Raw genomic sequence first — 17384 nt, 5'->3', positions numbered from 1 at the left:
TATGAAAAAGACCTAATAGCAAGAGTGGTGGAGGTATAAACTTTTTTATCCCCACTATCTAGCTTCCTAGAAGGAACAGGATTTTTAGTAGTAGTGGCCTTAACTCCTTTTGGGCCTTGAGAAATAACCTCAGGATCAGCCAACGGATTCCTGAAAAGAAACAGATGAGAATCAGGGAGCCTATAGTACCTCTCAGATAAGAAACTGGAGCCTGCTTTTTCACAGGCTTACAACTGGAAGATTTACCTGCAAGTCTAAAGGAAGGACTTCGGGGGGGTGGCCTGGCAACAGCCAAAGTCGCAGCAGAGGTCGTCGGTAAGAGCTTGCTGTCTGAATGAAGAATGGAGGCCACGGACACTGGCATCAGCTTAGCAGCTCCGGATCCAGCTGAAGAGGCGACAGGCGAGAGGTCAGAAGGCAAAATGGAGGCCAGAGGCCTGGGGGACTCTGAGATGGTCTCAACTGAGGCATGCGGTTGAAAATCCATGGACTGCAGGGGCTGCAAAGGCGCCTCACTTGCTACCACATGACTGACAACCATCCTAACATCATTCGAGGATTTAAGCTTCTGAAGCCTGTCGCGGTCCTTATCCTTACGTTTCTTGGGTAAATTCAAAGCCTGAAGACCAGCGGATGCCATACCAATAAACTTAGGGCAAACTCCAAAATGTTTAGCTAAAAGCTTAGCCCGAAGACGAATAGCACATGAATTAAATAAACACGATGAACATCCACATTTCCTAACCCCAATCTCCCATTGAGAAATAATGAAACCAAAGACCTCTGCTAATAACTAACAAACTCTTTCCTCATCTGAAAATAGCAGACATTACTGCAGGATAGAAGATCCTAACAAGGGCATGCCCTGACTCACTCCCAATTAAGAGTAAAGAAAAAAAAACTCTTAAGCTCTCCTTGAAGCAGGGTGTACAATCAACAATTAACCCCTAAATGTGGAACTGGCATCCAGTTCAATGAATGTTGGGTATAAATCAGTGGTCCATGTGAGAGATGCAGGATCCAATATCAAGCCTAGTATTGGGCAATGTGCTCGACTAGATAATGCCTCTACCATCTGCACCAATGTCAGGCCACATCGAAACAAAAAAAAAAAAAAAAAGACACCAGCCAGAGTAGAAGGAAGGGTGCCCAATGACTGAGAAACTAACACCAGCCTACCAACCACCAGTGAAGCTGAAGTCCCAGAGAGACATGAGCTGAAGTACTGATCTCTGGCAACAGGGGAGCAGAATTAAAGGTCTGTACTACCTCAAGTCAACCCAGAAGGAAAAGGACAAATTCATACAAAATCAGACATGATCTACCTGCACACCACTTGAAACAGTGTGTCGTGGAATCAAAGACTGTTATAGTTGCACAGGAAAAAATGGTCAAATCTATAAAGTCTCAGAATGGAAAGTCAGGTGAACTTCAAAATGGAGCGGAAAGACACGATAAACCCACACTGGGAAAAAGGGCAGCATGAAGCACAATGAAACTCGAACACAGGATGCCAAAAGGGTAGATGACAGACTCCTGTCCAAGAAATGTGCAAATCTGTTCTTATAGAAGACATAATGCAGGCAAACAAGCAGCATAAGCGTCCCTAATACTAAAGACTATTTTAATTGATGCCCAAGCAAACCTAGAAAAATCAGAATGAAGGGAAACCACCAAACAGAAGGCCCAACAAGACAGAGATCTTTATAGCAAGCATTCAAAGTGTCTGACAGACTTAAGTGCGCATAGCTACACAAGCTCTACATAAGGCAAAAGTAAAGCAACAACCACCAAGTACCACAAGGTGAAAACTGAAGGGGCATATAAAAAAGGGAAGCCAAATGGAAGTTATGCTTGAAGGCAGAATGCCAAAAGCGAAGCAGACAGTACCTACTCAGAAAATAATGCAATTGATTGCCAAGACAAAAAGAAAAAACTAAGCAGTGAATAAATTTGCTAGAGCTCGTCAATGGAAAACAAACTCATGAGCATAATAAAATCCACCAAAGCCATGTTTGAGGCTAAAATAGCTACCCAAGCCAAAGACAATTACAAGGCATATTTTAGTTATGTCCGTAATCTCTAAAGCACAATGCAGCAATGCGCTGAGCTGCTTGTGAATGATGCTACCTACACTGAGGCTGAAGATATAGTGAACCTACTGGCCAATAAATTTAGCTCTAACTTTACCCCCTCTCCCCTGTCTGTCCCTCAAGATATACCTGAAACTGGCTCGCCTCCAGCTATCACACAAGAGCAAATCCTTAAAGTGCTATCGAAAGCTAAAAATACTGTATTGATAGGTCCAAACAATCTCCCTGGATGCAGCTTAAATAGCATGAAGCATGATTTAGCTACATCCCTAACAGCACTGCTCAAACTTGGAATCCATAAAGGTTTTGTACCAAGTGAATGAAGAACAGTTACAGTAATGCTCCCGCATAAGGGAGAACCTTCCACAGACCCAGGCAATTACAGAACCATAAGTCTGACCAGTCTCATGTGTAAAACTATGGAAAGATTTTTGGAATTAATCAGAACACAAGGAACCTCCAAACACTGGACCCATCTCAGTCTGGATTCGTCAAGGGCAAGTCATGCTTACTCAGCCTGGTGGAAATTTTGAAAAGCTCACAAAGCAATGGATAAAGGCAAAATGGTACACACCGCATACCTCAACCTGGCCAAAGCTTTTGACACAATTCCCCACTCAGGCATAGTAGAAACACTAAATAAACTGGGAGTAAATCAGTAAATCCTTATGTCACCCTCTGGTTTGCCAAATGTTTCAGAGATAGGATGCAGAGAATCAAAACTGGAGAAGATATCTACACAAAGACACCAGTCACCAGTGGAGTATCCCAGGGTTCTCTGCTGGGACTTCTGTTTGGCATCCATTTTTCTGAAGTAAAAGCCAATACCAAAGGGCTCTGGCTGACTTCAGTTTGCAGATGACTGGAAGCTAGGAGCAGTCACTAAATCCCCAAATGACTTAGTCATCCTACAAGAAGGTTTACCTCAAATAAATAACTGGTGTCAAAATCACGGTCTGAAACTAAATGCAAAAATATGCAATACTGTATTCTTTGGAAAGTCATATACCCCAGGGAACTACCACACTGACCATACTCTCCCCTAAGAGATGACTCAGCTGTTCAGGACCTTGTGTGGATACTGGCCTAACTTTTGACAAATATGCATCTACTGTTGTAAGAAAGTCCTTCTATACTGCACAGCTTATAAACAAAAAGATTGTGTCTAGACCTATGGCTGTCACTGCCTCCTTTACTCAGCCCTCACTGGGCCAGTCAATAAATATAATGCACCCTTTGGAATGTATCTGTTCAGATGCAACAACTGGAATGCCCACAGAGATACATTACTAAAAGGATAAAAGACCTAAACAACATGTCCTACATGGACCAACTCAAAGCCCTGTCACTATATTCGGTATCCTACAGACTGCTAAGAGGTGACTTGTGTCCGGCATACAAGGTGTCCTCCACCCATTTCTGACGGATTTACTGCATATCAGCAAGTCAAATGGCATCAGAAATACTCTATCTAGGGATCTAAACCTCTTCTGCAACATCAACAGAACAGTTTGGAGGGACAGGTATATTTCCCAGCGGGGGATACCACTGACATGGAACAGACTCCCCATTCACATAAAACAAAGTTCATTCCTGTCCATTTTCAAGTGCAATTTAGACCTATGGATGAAAAACAGAAAATGTACCCCAGGATTTCCCCTATACTGTTAACTTGCAGCTGCAGCTCCTAAATGCTTTATCCAAAGTATAGGTCCCCTCAAATTATCTATGGTATGAGCCCCATTATGGTCATTAAGGGTAATATATAATTATAGACCATGGGAGAGATAAGGCAAGTTATAACTGCATGGGATAAGTTGTTATTTTGAGCACAAAAACGGAAACTGGCTATGCTTAAAATGGCTGCAAGGGTAGCTAGCCTAGTACTTGCATATGAATCAATACTCATAATACCTAAACAGCAAACAAAGAAATTGGAAAAGGACTGAGAGACATGCTAGGTATTAGGGAAGAGGAGATATACTTACATTGACTGGGAAAATTGTAATCACTAAACTCCCCTCAGCAATGGGAATAAATTGGAAAATAATGGAAAGACATGCTAGATATTAGGGAAGGGGAGATAGGTATGCTTATATTGACTGGGAAAATTATAATCACTAACCTTAGCGTGTCATGCATCAGGTCAAGTCAGTGTAAGACAGATCTCCCTAACAGATCTTTAATTACAAAGTTATGGCAAAGATATAGTAATAAACTAGCAATGTGAAAAATAGATCACACGCAACAGCAGTTGTTCCAGTAAACAAAATATGTTTGAGATGAATATAATCTGGCCAAGTAAAATTAACAGAACAGAAATGGCTATTTAACAAAAACTGCACAAAGCATGCCGCAAGTACGTTTCAACTACAATCAGTAACTCCCAAATGCAGCAAAATGGTCAGGTAGCCAGTTGTTGACATTATAAAAATAAACTGCTTGGGCAACAGGTAGGCCCATATATGACTGAAGATACAATGAAAGCTAAGCCTTTTATAGCTGATGCCTTTATTTATACATCAGTGTCAGCCCCCAAAGCCCATAGAAGCATAATCTCTTACAAAACAAAGTAGACATACCACTGCATTGAAATTCAAAGGTTTCAAAGTCAAAACACTGAACCTTGGAAATGAACTAACTTCGAGTTCGCACCACACTGGATTAAGGGCAAACTCCTAATCTTCGAAAAGTACAGTTTTGTACCTACCATAAATGTAGATGTCCGATAGGTATGCATCTGCAGTCATAACATATGGGTTGTCCTGCCTCAGGCAGCCCTTCGGTCGGCCGGATTCCAAAGTCTGGGTCTGGCCTCGGCTGATGTCGCACTTTCCCCAACGTCAGAGCTTCTGGGGTATAAAGGCATCAGCCGACGCTATTTTCCTCTGTGTTTCTTGCCCCAGATGCCAGGTGCCCTCTAGGAAGGCTAAATTTGGATAAATGTTGGAAATTCCAAACAGTAGCAAACAAAATATATATATATATATACATATATACATACAAACAAATACACCATAATAGATTCCCCCAGCTAGCTAAAAGAGGGGTAAGCACCCTAGGAATACCACAGAGGGGAAGGAGGGTGGGTAATCCTGACTGCAGATGCATACCTATCGGACATCTACATTTATGGTAGGTACAAAACTGTACTATGTCCTTCAAGGATGCATCTGCAGTCATAACATATGGGTAGAATACCATAGCCAAACTGGGGGAGGAGGTACTAAGATAATGATGGTGTAGTTAAGATCCCCTGTAAAACTGCAGTTGCAAAACCTGCTCGGGATCTGGAGTATAAAGGTAGATTGTAATGCTTGGCAAATGTATGCACGGACCTCCAAGTAGCAGCTTCTATTGGTAGCCACTCCTCGTAGGAAAGCTGTAGTGGTGGCTGTGGCTCTTGTGGAGTGAGGCCTGATATTTTCAGGAGTTGTCTTTCCATGAAAAGAGTAGCAGAAACGAATGCAATTTCCTATCCATTTTGAAATTGTCTGTTTGGAAATTGCTTTTCCTTGCACTCCAGTTGCATATGCTACAAGAAGTTGGTCAGTTTTTCTGCTGGTTTTAGTTCTGTCCAGATAGTAGCGTAGTTGTCTGTGTACATCCAAAGTGTGCAATAGTTTTTCCCCCCTGTTCTGTGGGTTAGGGAAGAACGTAGGCAAATGAATAGCTTGGTTCAAGGATACCCTGGATACCACCTTTGGCATGAAAGTAGGATTGGTTCTCAGAGACACTCTATCCTGGTGAAAAATAAGGAAAGGCTGCACTGCCATTAGTGCCTGTAACTCGGATACTCTTCTTGCTGAAGTGATTGCTAGAAGGAAAGCAGTTTTCCAAGATAAGAACTGTAAGTCTGCTGATGCTGCTGGTTCAAAAGGGGGTAGTGTTAATTTTTCCAGCACAAAATTGAGATCCCATGCAGGCAGAGGGGGTTTCCTTGGAGGTTTTACATTTTTGATCCCTCTTAAAAATTGTCTGAGGAGAGGGTGAGAGAAGATAGGAGGATCCATGTTGTACTCTGCTGAAATTGCTGAAGCATGAATCTTAATGGAAGAATAGGACAGGCCATTGTGGAACAGTTCTGCTAAGTATTCTAGGATGTGTGCTAGGTTTGCCAGTGTGGCATCTGTACCCTTTGATGCACTCCAAATGAGGAATCTCTTCCATTTAGCTGAGTATGTTTTTCTTGTGGAGGGTCTGCGAGCCTCCAGGATAATGTCCTTGACCCTCTGAGATAAAAGTTTGGTTTTGTTTTAAGCAATTTTCCAGGCAGTTAGCTGCAGTGTTTTCAAGTTTGGATGCAGGGTCTTGTAGTTGTTCTGCATTAGAAGTAAAGGCCATAGGGGTAGAGGCCATGAGTTCGTCCGAGACATGCTTCTCAGTAGCGGATACCAATGCTGCCTTGGCCAGTCTGGAGCTATCAGAATCACCTTTGGCTGTTCCTCCCTGATCTTCAGTAGAACTTTGTACATCAATGGGAGAGGTGGAAAGGCATACACTGTTAGGGCCTTCCAGCTGAAAGAGAGGGAGTCCACCCTCCAGGCTTGTGGGTGGTATACTCTTGAGCAGAATTTCTTCAGTTGGTGGTTGAGTGGGGAGGCGAACAGGTCTATCTCTGGCATTCCCCATTTGTTTGTTATGATTTTGAAGATGTCTGGATGCAGCATCCATTCCTGAGCATCCGTGGTAGTTCTGCTTAAGCTGTCTGCTAGGGAATTCTCTTTTCCTGGTACGAATTTGGCCTGCAGTTGGATGTTGAGATTCAGGCCTAGGTTCCACAGGTCCATTGCCATCCGGCATAGAGGGTAGGAATGCATGCCTCCCTGTTTGTTGATGTACCACATGACTGTGGTATTGTCTGTCCTTATCAGCAGATGTCCTTGCTGGAGGAATGATTTGAATGCCTCGATTGCATGCTTCACTGCCAGCATCTCCTTTAGATTTATGTGCAGATTCAGCTGGTCTTGAGACCACAGGCCTTGGATACACTTGTCTTCCATGTGTGCTCCCCATCCTAGGTCTGAGGCGTCCGTGGTGATGGTCTGCCTTGGTTGTGGTTTGTTGAAAGGCAACCCTCTGTTGGTCTGGCAGGCCCGAGCCCACCACAGGAATTCTTTTTTCAGGCATGGAATGATTGGTATCATGGTTTCTAGACTGTGCCTGTGTAGAGACCATACATTCCTTAGGTACCATTGTAATTTCCTCATATGCAGCCTGGCATGCGGGATCAAGATTATGCAGGATGCCATGTAATCCAGGGCCTGCAGGACTTTCCTTGCAGTAAGCTGAGTTTGTCTTGTCAAAGCCATGAAGTAGACTGGGAGTTGCTTTTGTTTTTCTTCTGTGAGAAAAGCCATCTGAATTATTGTGTCCAGATCCGCACCCAAAAATGTTATCCTTTGGGATGGCACTAGTCTTGACTTCTGGATGTTGACTGTGTATCCCAAAGCCTGTAACAGGTGTATGACATAGGCCAAATCTCTTATTATTTTGTCTTGTTGTCCGCTTGTATTAGGCAGTCGTCCAGGTATGAAAAAGCACAACAGTTGGATTCACCAAACACGATTTAATGTAGAAATTCTGTCTCTCTGACGTCTCGGCCTCAGCCTTCAAGGAGTACAGAACAAGTGAAAAGCACAATCCTTATATACAAACTAAATCACTTAATTAAAACAATTAAACAATCAAATAATTAAAAAATTAAACTAGCAGCATTTTCCAATTAAAATCCTCATTCAGTCCATTTGGAAATAAAGTTTTAAACTTCAATATATAAACCGTTTCTTTATACAACAACATCTGTTTAATTTTTGACTGTTCATGCTTATTATCAGGCAGTTGTTCTAAAATTGTTGCCTGTAACATCTTATCATCACTATTATGCATTTCAAAAAAATGTCTGGCAACAGGACTTTCAGTTTTGTTGTTAATTATATCTCTAACATGTTCCAAGAGTCTTACCTTAAAGGCTCTCTTGGTTTCCCCTATGTAAAATTTATGACAAGGGCATTTTAAAGCATAAATAACCCTCTCAGTTTTGCAACAAAAATAATTATTTACTCTAAAGGGAATACCATTAATGTACTCAAAGCTGGAAATAACAAAACTGCATGCCTTGCATTTACCACACTGATGAGTCCCTTTGTAACTAATGCTATCTGTCATTATTTCAATTGGGAGACTAAATTTGCTTTTGACTAAAAAGTCTTTAATATTTCTTCCCCTTCTATATGAGAATTTCAGACTAACATTTAACCGAGGTTTAACATTACCCAAAGTACTAAAATACTTCCAAAACATAGAGATAATTTTTATAAATTCAGATGTATAACATCCACAGGTGGTAACAAAATAAATAACCTCCTGTTGTCTCTATTTATTTTGACTTATGGAAAAAACAGATTTCCTATCATATATCCTACTCTTCTTATTATAACTCTGAGAACACTCACATAGTTTATTAAAACTTTCATCCAAAACAGTCATATTATACCCTCTCAATAAGAAAGAGTTATACAACAAGTCAATTTCTCTTTTAAATTCTGTTATTTCATTACATAGTCTAGATATCCGTAACATTTCTCCATATGGTAAAGAATGTATTGTATGTGGAACATGTCCACTATCACCATGTACATATTGTGTTGGACCTTCAAATTTCCTATTTACTGAAGTTACTAATTTATAGCCACTGGAAATATCAAGAATCACATCTAAAAAAGGTATTCGTGTATCCATAATTAGACCATCAAAATCCAAAAAGAATCTATTGGACTTTAGATCTGAAATAAATTGTAGGGCCAAAGACTGTTCTCCCTCCACCAAAAAAATTAAGTCATCAACATATCTATAATATCTGATAACATGGTTTTGGAAAAAATTATGTTTATAGATATATTCCAGCTCAAAAAGTCCCATCGCTAAATTAGCGTACATGGGGGCAAAAGAAGCCCCCATGGCAGTGCCTCGTTTCTGATGATATAAAATATGATTAAATTCAAAATAATTATCAGTTAAAGAAAAATGCAATAACTCAATAATAAATTCTGAAACAGGGGAGTGTCCCAAAAACAATCTCAAAGCCTCTATACCAAACTCGTGGCTAATATTTGTGTATAGGCTTTTGACGTCAACAGTCAACCAATACATACTTTTCTTCCATTTAATGTCACTAATTTTCTTCAGAAAATCAAACACATCTGTTAAGAAAGATGGTAATTTTTTAACATATGATAACAAGTAATTATGTAGAAATATTCCTAAATTACGTAAAAAATATTTACGTCCTGACACTATAGGGCGACCAGAAGGTTTCATAAGATTTTTATGAATTTTAGGCAGGCAATAGAAATACGCCATGCCACAACCTTCTGCCTGGAATTTGTTCTTAACATCCTTCATCTCAAAATACCCTAATCTGAAGCCTTTCTGTATAAGTTCACTATATTGTAGAATGGCTGCATTATACCTATCCATATCACATATTTCATATGTGTTGCTATCATTGAGATGTAACATACACATGTCAAAATAATCAATCGTATTTAAAACAACAAGTTTATTACCCTTATCCGCAGATTTGAAAACAATATTATTATTCTTACTTAATTCCATCAAAATATTCCATTCCCGGTAAGACATATTATATTTAACATTGTTTTTGTTTTCCATGAATTCTTGATAACCTATTTCCACAGAGTGATTCACCATTTTAATGAAGTTGGACACTTCATAATTCATAACTTTGGGTATAAAGTTGCTGCTAGAAGGTACATTCTCCGTGTTAAGTTTTACATAAGCATTAAGTGGTTCGTCTGACGTACATGAATAGAAACTGTCATCTAAACTTGAGGAGTTTGAATCTAAAACATTAACCTCACTATCAGCACTCAAACTAAAAAAATATTTTAAATATAGCTTCCTGCTAAATCTGTATACATCCATTTGCATATCATGAAGTCTAGACACAACTGTAGGAATGAATTTCAAACCCAGATTTAACACCGAAAGTTCATTATCATTAAATACATAGTTAGACAAATTCACGACATAATTGTCCAAATTATTAGAGGCAAAACTACCATTTACCTCTTTTATAGCCACCTCGTCTGGATGGTTCTGATGTTGCGTATTCTGTATAGTCCCGTTGGCGTTTCTGCCGTGAAGTGTCTCTCTGGGCTTGTGGCTGATCTGAACGAAAATTCTGCCGTAAATGTTCTGGATGTTCAGCTGCTGGTAGATGAGGAAAATCTGTATCAGCCCCATCGTCTTCAAAGGAAGTATAACCATTCTCCGACGCCGACGCTGATGAATTCAAAGGACGTGTCCTGTCTGTTTCCTGTTGGAACCTGACGTGTTTGCGTCCCCTGTGACGATTGGTTCTTGATAAAAATGCTTTATTTAACTCGTAATCACGCAAGTCTCTGATCAATTTGCCTTTCTTTCTCTCAATGAGTGTTAATTCATAGTCTTTCAATTTATCATTAACTTGTATGAGAAATTTATCCAAAAAGGATGTAGAAACACATTTTGATATGTCACCGCACATTTTCTTGATATCCATACACAATTCTTTCTGCTTTAATCGATCGCGTTCAATTAGGATGTGCAGCCATTCAGTAACACAATTGTGAGCTGCAGATACCCACCGTTTGTGAAACACAATGTCCGAATCTTTAGAGAGGTCAAAAGGTGTGGTGGGATCTTTAAACACCCTTAACCCCCTGGGTGTTGTCTCTGTATCTATATATCTTTGCAGTCCACAGATGTTAAAAAACGTTGCAGTTTCTTTAATCATTTTTTTCTCCAGGTTTTCAAGTAGCAGTTTGTGCTCTACATTATCCGGTATGAAAGTCTTTCTCCCCACACTACAAAAGGGATTAGGGAAGCGTTTTTTCCGGTCATCTTCCCACTTGTCCCAGAGTGTGTTGTTCTTTCCGGAACCAGTTCTATTTAATAGCTGTCGCTCACCTCTATCCGTAACATTGCTCACAAAATTGTCTAATGAAAGCTGGCTGCCATCCATTGTGTCACGCAGCACTCGTGGAAACTGTGCAAGTGAATCCGTCGACATAAGCAGCAGCAACAACAACAAAGGCACCAACACAAGTCGAAAAAGCACAATAGTTGGATTCACCAAACACGATTTAATGTAGAAATTCTGTCTCTCTGATGTCTCGGCCTCAGCCTTCAAGGAGTACAGAACAAGTGAAAAGCACAATCCTTATATACAAACTAAATCACTTAATTAAAACAATTAAACAATCAAATAATTAAAAAATTAAACTAGCAGCATTTTCCAATTAAAATCCTCATTCAGTCCATTTGGAAATAAAGTTTTAAACTTCAATATATAAACCGTTTCTTTATACAACAACATCTGTTTAATTTTTGACTGTTCATGCTTATTATCAGGCAGTTGTTCTAAAATTGTTGCCTGTAACATCTTATCATCACTATTATGCATTTCAAAAAAATGTCTGGCAACAGGACTTTCAGTTTTGTTGTTAATTATATCTCTAACATGTTCTAAGAGTCTTACCTTAAAGGCTAATTTAGTCTCCCAATTGAAATAATGACAGATAGCATTAGTTACAAAGGGACTCATCAGTGTGGTAAATGCAAGGCATTCAGTTTTGTTATTTCCAGCTTTGAGTACATTAATGGTATTCCCTTTAGAGTAAATAATTATTTTTGTTAGAATACTGAGAGGGTTATTTATGCTTTAAAATGCCCTTGTCATAAATTTTACATAGGGGAAACCAAGAGAGCCTTTAAGGTAAGACTCTTGGAACATGTTAGAGATATAATTAACAACAAAACTGAAAGTCCTGTTGCCAGACATTTTTTTGAAATGCATAATAGTGATAAGATGTTACAGGCAACAATTTTAGAACAACTGCCTGATAATAAGCATGAACAGTCAAAAATTAAACAGATGTTGTTGTATAAAGAAACGGTTTATATATTGAAGTTTAAAACTTTATTTCCAAACGGACTGAATGAGGATTTTAATTGGAAAATGCTGCTAGTTTAATTTTTTAATTATTTGATTGTTTAATTGTTTTAATTAAGTGATTTAGTTTGTATATAAGGATTGTGCTTTTCACTTGTTCTGTACTCCTTGAAGGCTGAGGCCGACACGTCAGAGAGACAGAATTTCTACATTAAATCGTGTTTGGTGAATCCAACTGTTGTGCTTTTTCGACTTGTGTTGGTGCCTTTGTTGTTGTTGCAGTCGTCCAGGTATGGATAGATTTGAATTCCCTGAAGCCTGCAATGTGCCATTACTGATGCCAGGCATTTCGTGAATACTCTGGGCGCAGTAGATAAGCCAAAGGGCAATGCTGAGAATTGATAATGCTCTGATCCTGCAAGAAATCTGAGGTGTCTTCTGCAATCTGGTCGAATAGGGACGTGCAGGTATGCCTCCTTGAGATCTAGAGTCACCAGCCAAGACTCCTTGCCCAACATGGGAAGAAGTTGCTGTAGGGTCAGCATCTTGAATTTTGGCACAATGAGATATGTGTTTAGTGCGGACAAGTCGAGAATAGGCCTCCATTGGGTTTCTTTTCTTGGTACAAGGAATAGTCTGGAGTAAATCCTTGGCCTTGTTTCATAGATGGTACCCTTTCTATTGCTTTCATCTGAAGTAAATTGTTGATTTGTCTTAGAACCTCTGGCTTCTGGTTTGGTGGAAGGTTTGGCATTCCGCTCTTTTTTGGTAAAGTGTGGAAGTGAAACCTGTATCTTTTGTCTATTGTTTGCAATGTCCATTTGTCTTTTGTAATGCAATGCCAGTTTTTTGAAAATAAAGCCAACTTTCCGCCCAAGGGTGCTTCCAGTTGTTGCCTGGTAGGCGGAATCAGAGCCAAGTCATTGTGTCTGTCCTGTGGAAGTGGTTGCAGTTGCAGCTGTGGCAGTACTCCTCTGGTTGGCAGGTTGCCACTGTCGACCCCTGTAGGCACCCTTTGATTGACCTCTGCCTCTTGGGCGTCTATTCCTGCCCCTCTGTGCTCTGGAGGTGTCTGGAAAGGACCAATTCTTTGAAGGCCAGTTTCTGCTGAACCTCGGAGGTTGGACCTGCAGAAAATCCTTCACTGTTTGCACAGATTTTGCTTTTTCTTCCACTTTCTTTAGAATCTCCTGTGCAGGGGAGCCAAATAAACTTTGTTTCTCCATTGGAGCATCTAGGAGTTTAGCCTTGACATGGTCTGGCAAGGATTGCTCTTTTAGCCAGGCATGTCTTCGAATTACTGCTCCAGTCATAGCTGATCTAAATGAAGCCTCCAGTGCATCATAGCCACATTTTAAGAAATGATTACTGACCTGCTGAGAGTTGTGTACCAAATCCTGAAGGGACTTACGGTCTAAAGGTTCAGGAGAGGAAAGCTTTTTATTCAGCTGATCTAACAAATATTCCTGGTACTGTATCATATGGAATTGACAGTTTAAAGCCCTGGCAGAAAGAGTAGCAGATGTATAAACCTTTTTTCCCCATCTCTCTAATGCTCTTGACTCTCTTTCAGAGGGTAGGGGTTTTTGGCAGTGGCAGCTGCAACACCTTTTGGGCCCTGAGAAATAGTTTCTGGGTCTGCAGCATGGACTTTATACAAGTGGAAGTGAGAATCCGGGACCCTGTAATATCTGTCAGGTTTGGCAGGGGCCGGGGGAAGAGAATCAGGGGCAGAACTGACATCAGTATATGCATCATCAACTACAGTTAGCACAGGTGGTATGGCTAAAGGCCTATACTGTGGCAAGTGTAAAAAGGTCCTCAGTCTTTTCCTAGAATCAGAGAAATCCTGACCCTGCCATTGAAAGTGTTCCCTCATTGAGTGCAAAGTCTCCCCAAAGGAAAATTCTTCTGGAGGGGAGGCAGAAGGAATAGAGTCTTCTGCATCTGAATCCTCATAAGGTGAGTATGGCCCTTCCTGATGGTCTGATAAATCAGATCCATCCGAGGAGTAATCCGAGGAGAGAGGTTCAGGGGGTTCAGTCCTAGGCCTTTTGTCAGGAGGAGGTTGAGAGGCCCTGTCTGGGTGAGGTTGGGAACCCCTAATCAGAGATATAAGGTCCTCAGCAAGGCTGAGAATCTGAGAACTTGAGGAAGGTCTCTGAGAGGTAGATTTTGCTGGTAAAGCTTTTGAAATTTTAGCTGCTTTAGCCCTGGAGAAGGCCTTAATAGACATAGAAGCAGGGGGCCTAGCTGCCCCACGTGCACTTGTAGGAATGTCCAATGGAATGGTGTCGGACAATTCTTGTGCGCTTGCTTCTTCGGTAGGAATTTCTGAAGCCGACTCAGCCGGGGCCTCTCTGGCCTCGGTTGTCGGAGGTATATTTTCGGCAGAAGTAAGAACCGAGGACTCTGTTTCTGCCGAAACCGAGACACTCGCAGTAGGCCTAACTGTGGTTTCAGCCGAAACCGCGGGCCGCGAGTGTCGGTCCTTTTCCTTGCGTTTTTTGGCTAATTGTGTAGTCGGAGTCTCCAACGGCATTTTATATGCAAAAGCGGATCCAAGAAACTCTTCTGCAAACTCCGACCGACGTCTAAGAGTCCGTCGGTTGAAGGAGGCACAGGCTAAACAAGCTGATACGTCGTGGTCTGGGCCTAAGCAAGGAAGGCAGTAAGAGTGGAAATCCTTATGAGGTATTTGTTTCCCACAAGTTAAACAATTATTTACTTTGTCTGACATCGGCTGAGGCAAGAAAGAGTCCCCAACGGGGTACTTAGCTTTTTTAGAAGTCTTCGGTAGCTGAAATCTCTGGAACTGACCGACCGGCACTTGCCAACAGCTTCTGCTTCGGGCACGGCGCGGCAAGAAAGACTGAGGAAAATGGCGTCGGCTGATGCCTTTATACCCCAGAAGCTCTGACTTCGGGGAAAGTGCGACATCAGCCGAGGCCAGACCCAGACTTTGGAATCTGGCCGACCGAAGGGCTGCCTGAGGCAGGACAACCCATATGTTATGACTGCAGATGCATCCTTGAAGGACATCTACCAACAACTAGAAAAAAAAAAAGTGATCCAATGTTCTGAATATTTGGTTAATAAGCATTCTTTAGTCTATCCTTTCGAAAAGTTGCAGGGAACCCATATATGATATGAGCTATACATTAGAGAGTCTAATAACAGAAAATGAAATATCAGTCAGTACAGTGATAGATGGACTGCACATCTTGAACTACTTCCCTTACTTCTGTTTTTCAGTGGCTACCAATGTTTTAGCATTTGCATATGTACTCTGTATTACAGAGAATATTACTTGATTTGCATTACAGGATTCTACAGCATATGCTTTTTCTTTTGATGCTTACTATACTGACTGTATGAACATTTTAGAAAGAGAAATGCAGTAATTACAACAGCTGTAGTAAATAACCCCCCACATTAAGTCTCATCCCAGTTCCGAGCCAGGTCTGCATAATTCCCTCTCTACGAAATCTACCCTTGTTTCAGTTAAGAAATGCATACCTTCACTTTCCAAGTACTCCCAAGGTCTTTCTTTGTAACGGGAAACTGTATCAAATCCAGTCTGCTCTATCTGTTCTGTTGCTGTACAGAATGACTGGGACAGAGGTCTCCTCCAATACCATCCTGGGGCTACAGCCTGTGAAGAAACAAACAGTAAAGGACAGGATAACATATGTGGAAAGTGCAAGCACATGTGGAAAGCTCCATATGACAACTCAACAAAATATGAACCACGTTTTAACACCACAATAGTAAGAAGAAAATATCTGCAGTTTAAGAGTAAAAAAAATATTGTAAAAGAATGAGAACAAAGAAAATAAGTTACTTTCTTTTTATGACACAGCTCATGAAGATAGTAATACCATACATCAATTCATTACATCCTGGACTTGCACAAAAAAAAAAAAGTTGAATTTCCATACTTACCATAATGTTCTATCTCTGTCATTTCTCTCATTCTTCCTCGACCTGTGGGTTTTGGATCTGACCTCAGATCCAACTTGGCCACTTTCCAACAACTTAGGCTCCAAACCTCGAGCTCCTCCCCTACCCATAATGCCTCACTCCTACCTGGTTACTTCAGACTGAGTTTGCTGCTACCATGTTTGCCAACAATAAACTATATAGGCAAACTACAACTACTTCTGACAGCTAGTAACGCAGAAGAGAGAAAGAACAGGAGCTCAACAAGGAAAAGAGATTCCTATAAACACATCTGTCAAGTCATACCCCAAGAGACAGGGAAAGTTGAGGAAGAATGAGAGACACAACACAGATGGAACGCTATGGTACGTACATAACTTCTTTATCCGATGTTGTTCACAGGTTCATAGGTGTGTACTAGGCTAATGGCCCTGGAGCCTTTACAAGCCTAGCCCATAGAAGTGCCGTGGCATCGTGCCGCCTGACGTTAGTTTCCAGTGCCTCTATCAAGCAGAGCCACTGGAGTGATCCACGGGGTGAACTTTCTATTACCCAAACACTCATCAAGATTTCTCTTGAAGAGGGACAGCGAGGTGCTCTGCTTGACATGTATGGGAAGTCTGTTCCTGAGCAAGGGCAGTCTCTGGGTCAGGAACCTGTCCCTCCAGCATGTTCTGTTGATTGTGGTAATAAGGTTGAGGTCTCTGGAGCATGTGGTGCAGAGGGATTGGGATTTCTTTAGATGTAGCAGTTATAACAGAGCTGGGTCAGACATGGCCTTGTAAGTCAAGCAGAGATCACCTCTAAGTAGGTGATACGAGACAGAGAATAGCTGGAGTCTTTTGAGTCTGTCCATGTAGGACATCTGTTTAATGCCTAGGATCCTCTTTGTGAGGTACTTCTGTGGCCTCTCCAGCTGTTGCCGCTGTCTAGTGAGGTACATGCCAAATGGGGCAGTATACGCGACGATTGGTCTAATGAGGGAAGAGTAGAGACAGACGATGACCTCTTTCTTCCTGGATGCAAAACGCAGAAGGACTTTCTGACCACAGTGGCAATGTGGTGGTCGAAGGAGAGATTGCGTCCCCAGGTCTCTTATAACGCCTTCAGTGTTCACTGGGCTCCCAATCGATGTGGTAATTAGTGGGAACCAAGTTTTTACCAAAGGGGATGACGACGCATTTTTTGGCATTAAGGTTAGGGCCATGATTTCAACATCAGTCATTGTTCTGTCTCAGTGAGGCCTTTCTGTAGGATGTCTGCATCACTTGGGGAGTTAATAATGGCTTCCAGCTTGCAGTCATCTGTGAACTTGGTCAGCCAGAGTCCCTTTGTGTTGGCCTGGACTTCTGAGAAGTAGATGCCGAACAGGAGAGGACCCAGGACTGATC

General features: G+C 41.2%; 1 protein-coding gene across 1 annotated transcript in view; it reads right to left on the bottom strand.

Annotated features, from left to right (window-relative positions):
• MRPS18B (mitochondrial ribosomal protein S18B) overlaps positions 1–17384 on the bottom strand; it is a 1103590-nt gene that overhangs the window by 966328 nt on the left and 119878 nt on the right. Inside the window, exon 2 of the mRNA XM_044084480.1 lies at positions 15571–15706. Coding sequence (XP_043940415.1) covers positions 15571–15706 — 136 coding nt within the window. The remainder of the gene's footprint in view (positions 1–15570; positions 15707–17384) is intronic.

The sequence above is a fragment of the Protopterus annectens genome, chromosome 9.part0 (genome assembly GCF_019279795.1).
Source record: "Protopterus annectens isolate FY-2018-M chromosome 9.part0, PAN1.0, whole genome shotgun sequence".
Classification (NCBI taxonomy): Eukaryota; Metazoa; Chordata; order Ceratodontiformes; family Protopteridae; genus Protopterus; species Protopterus annectens.
The sequence above is the reverse complement of the archived record's forward strand: the minus strand, read 5'-3'. Positions and strand labels throughout refer to the sequence as shown.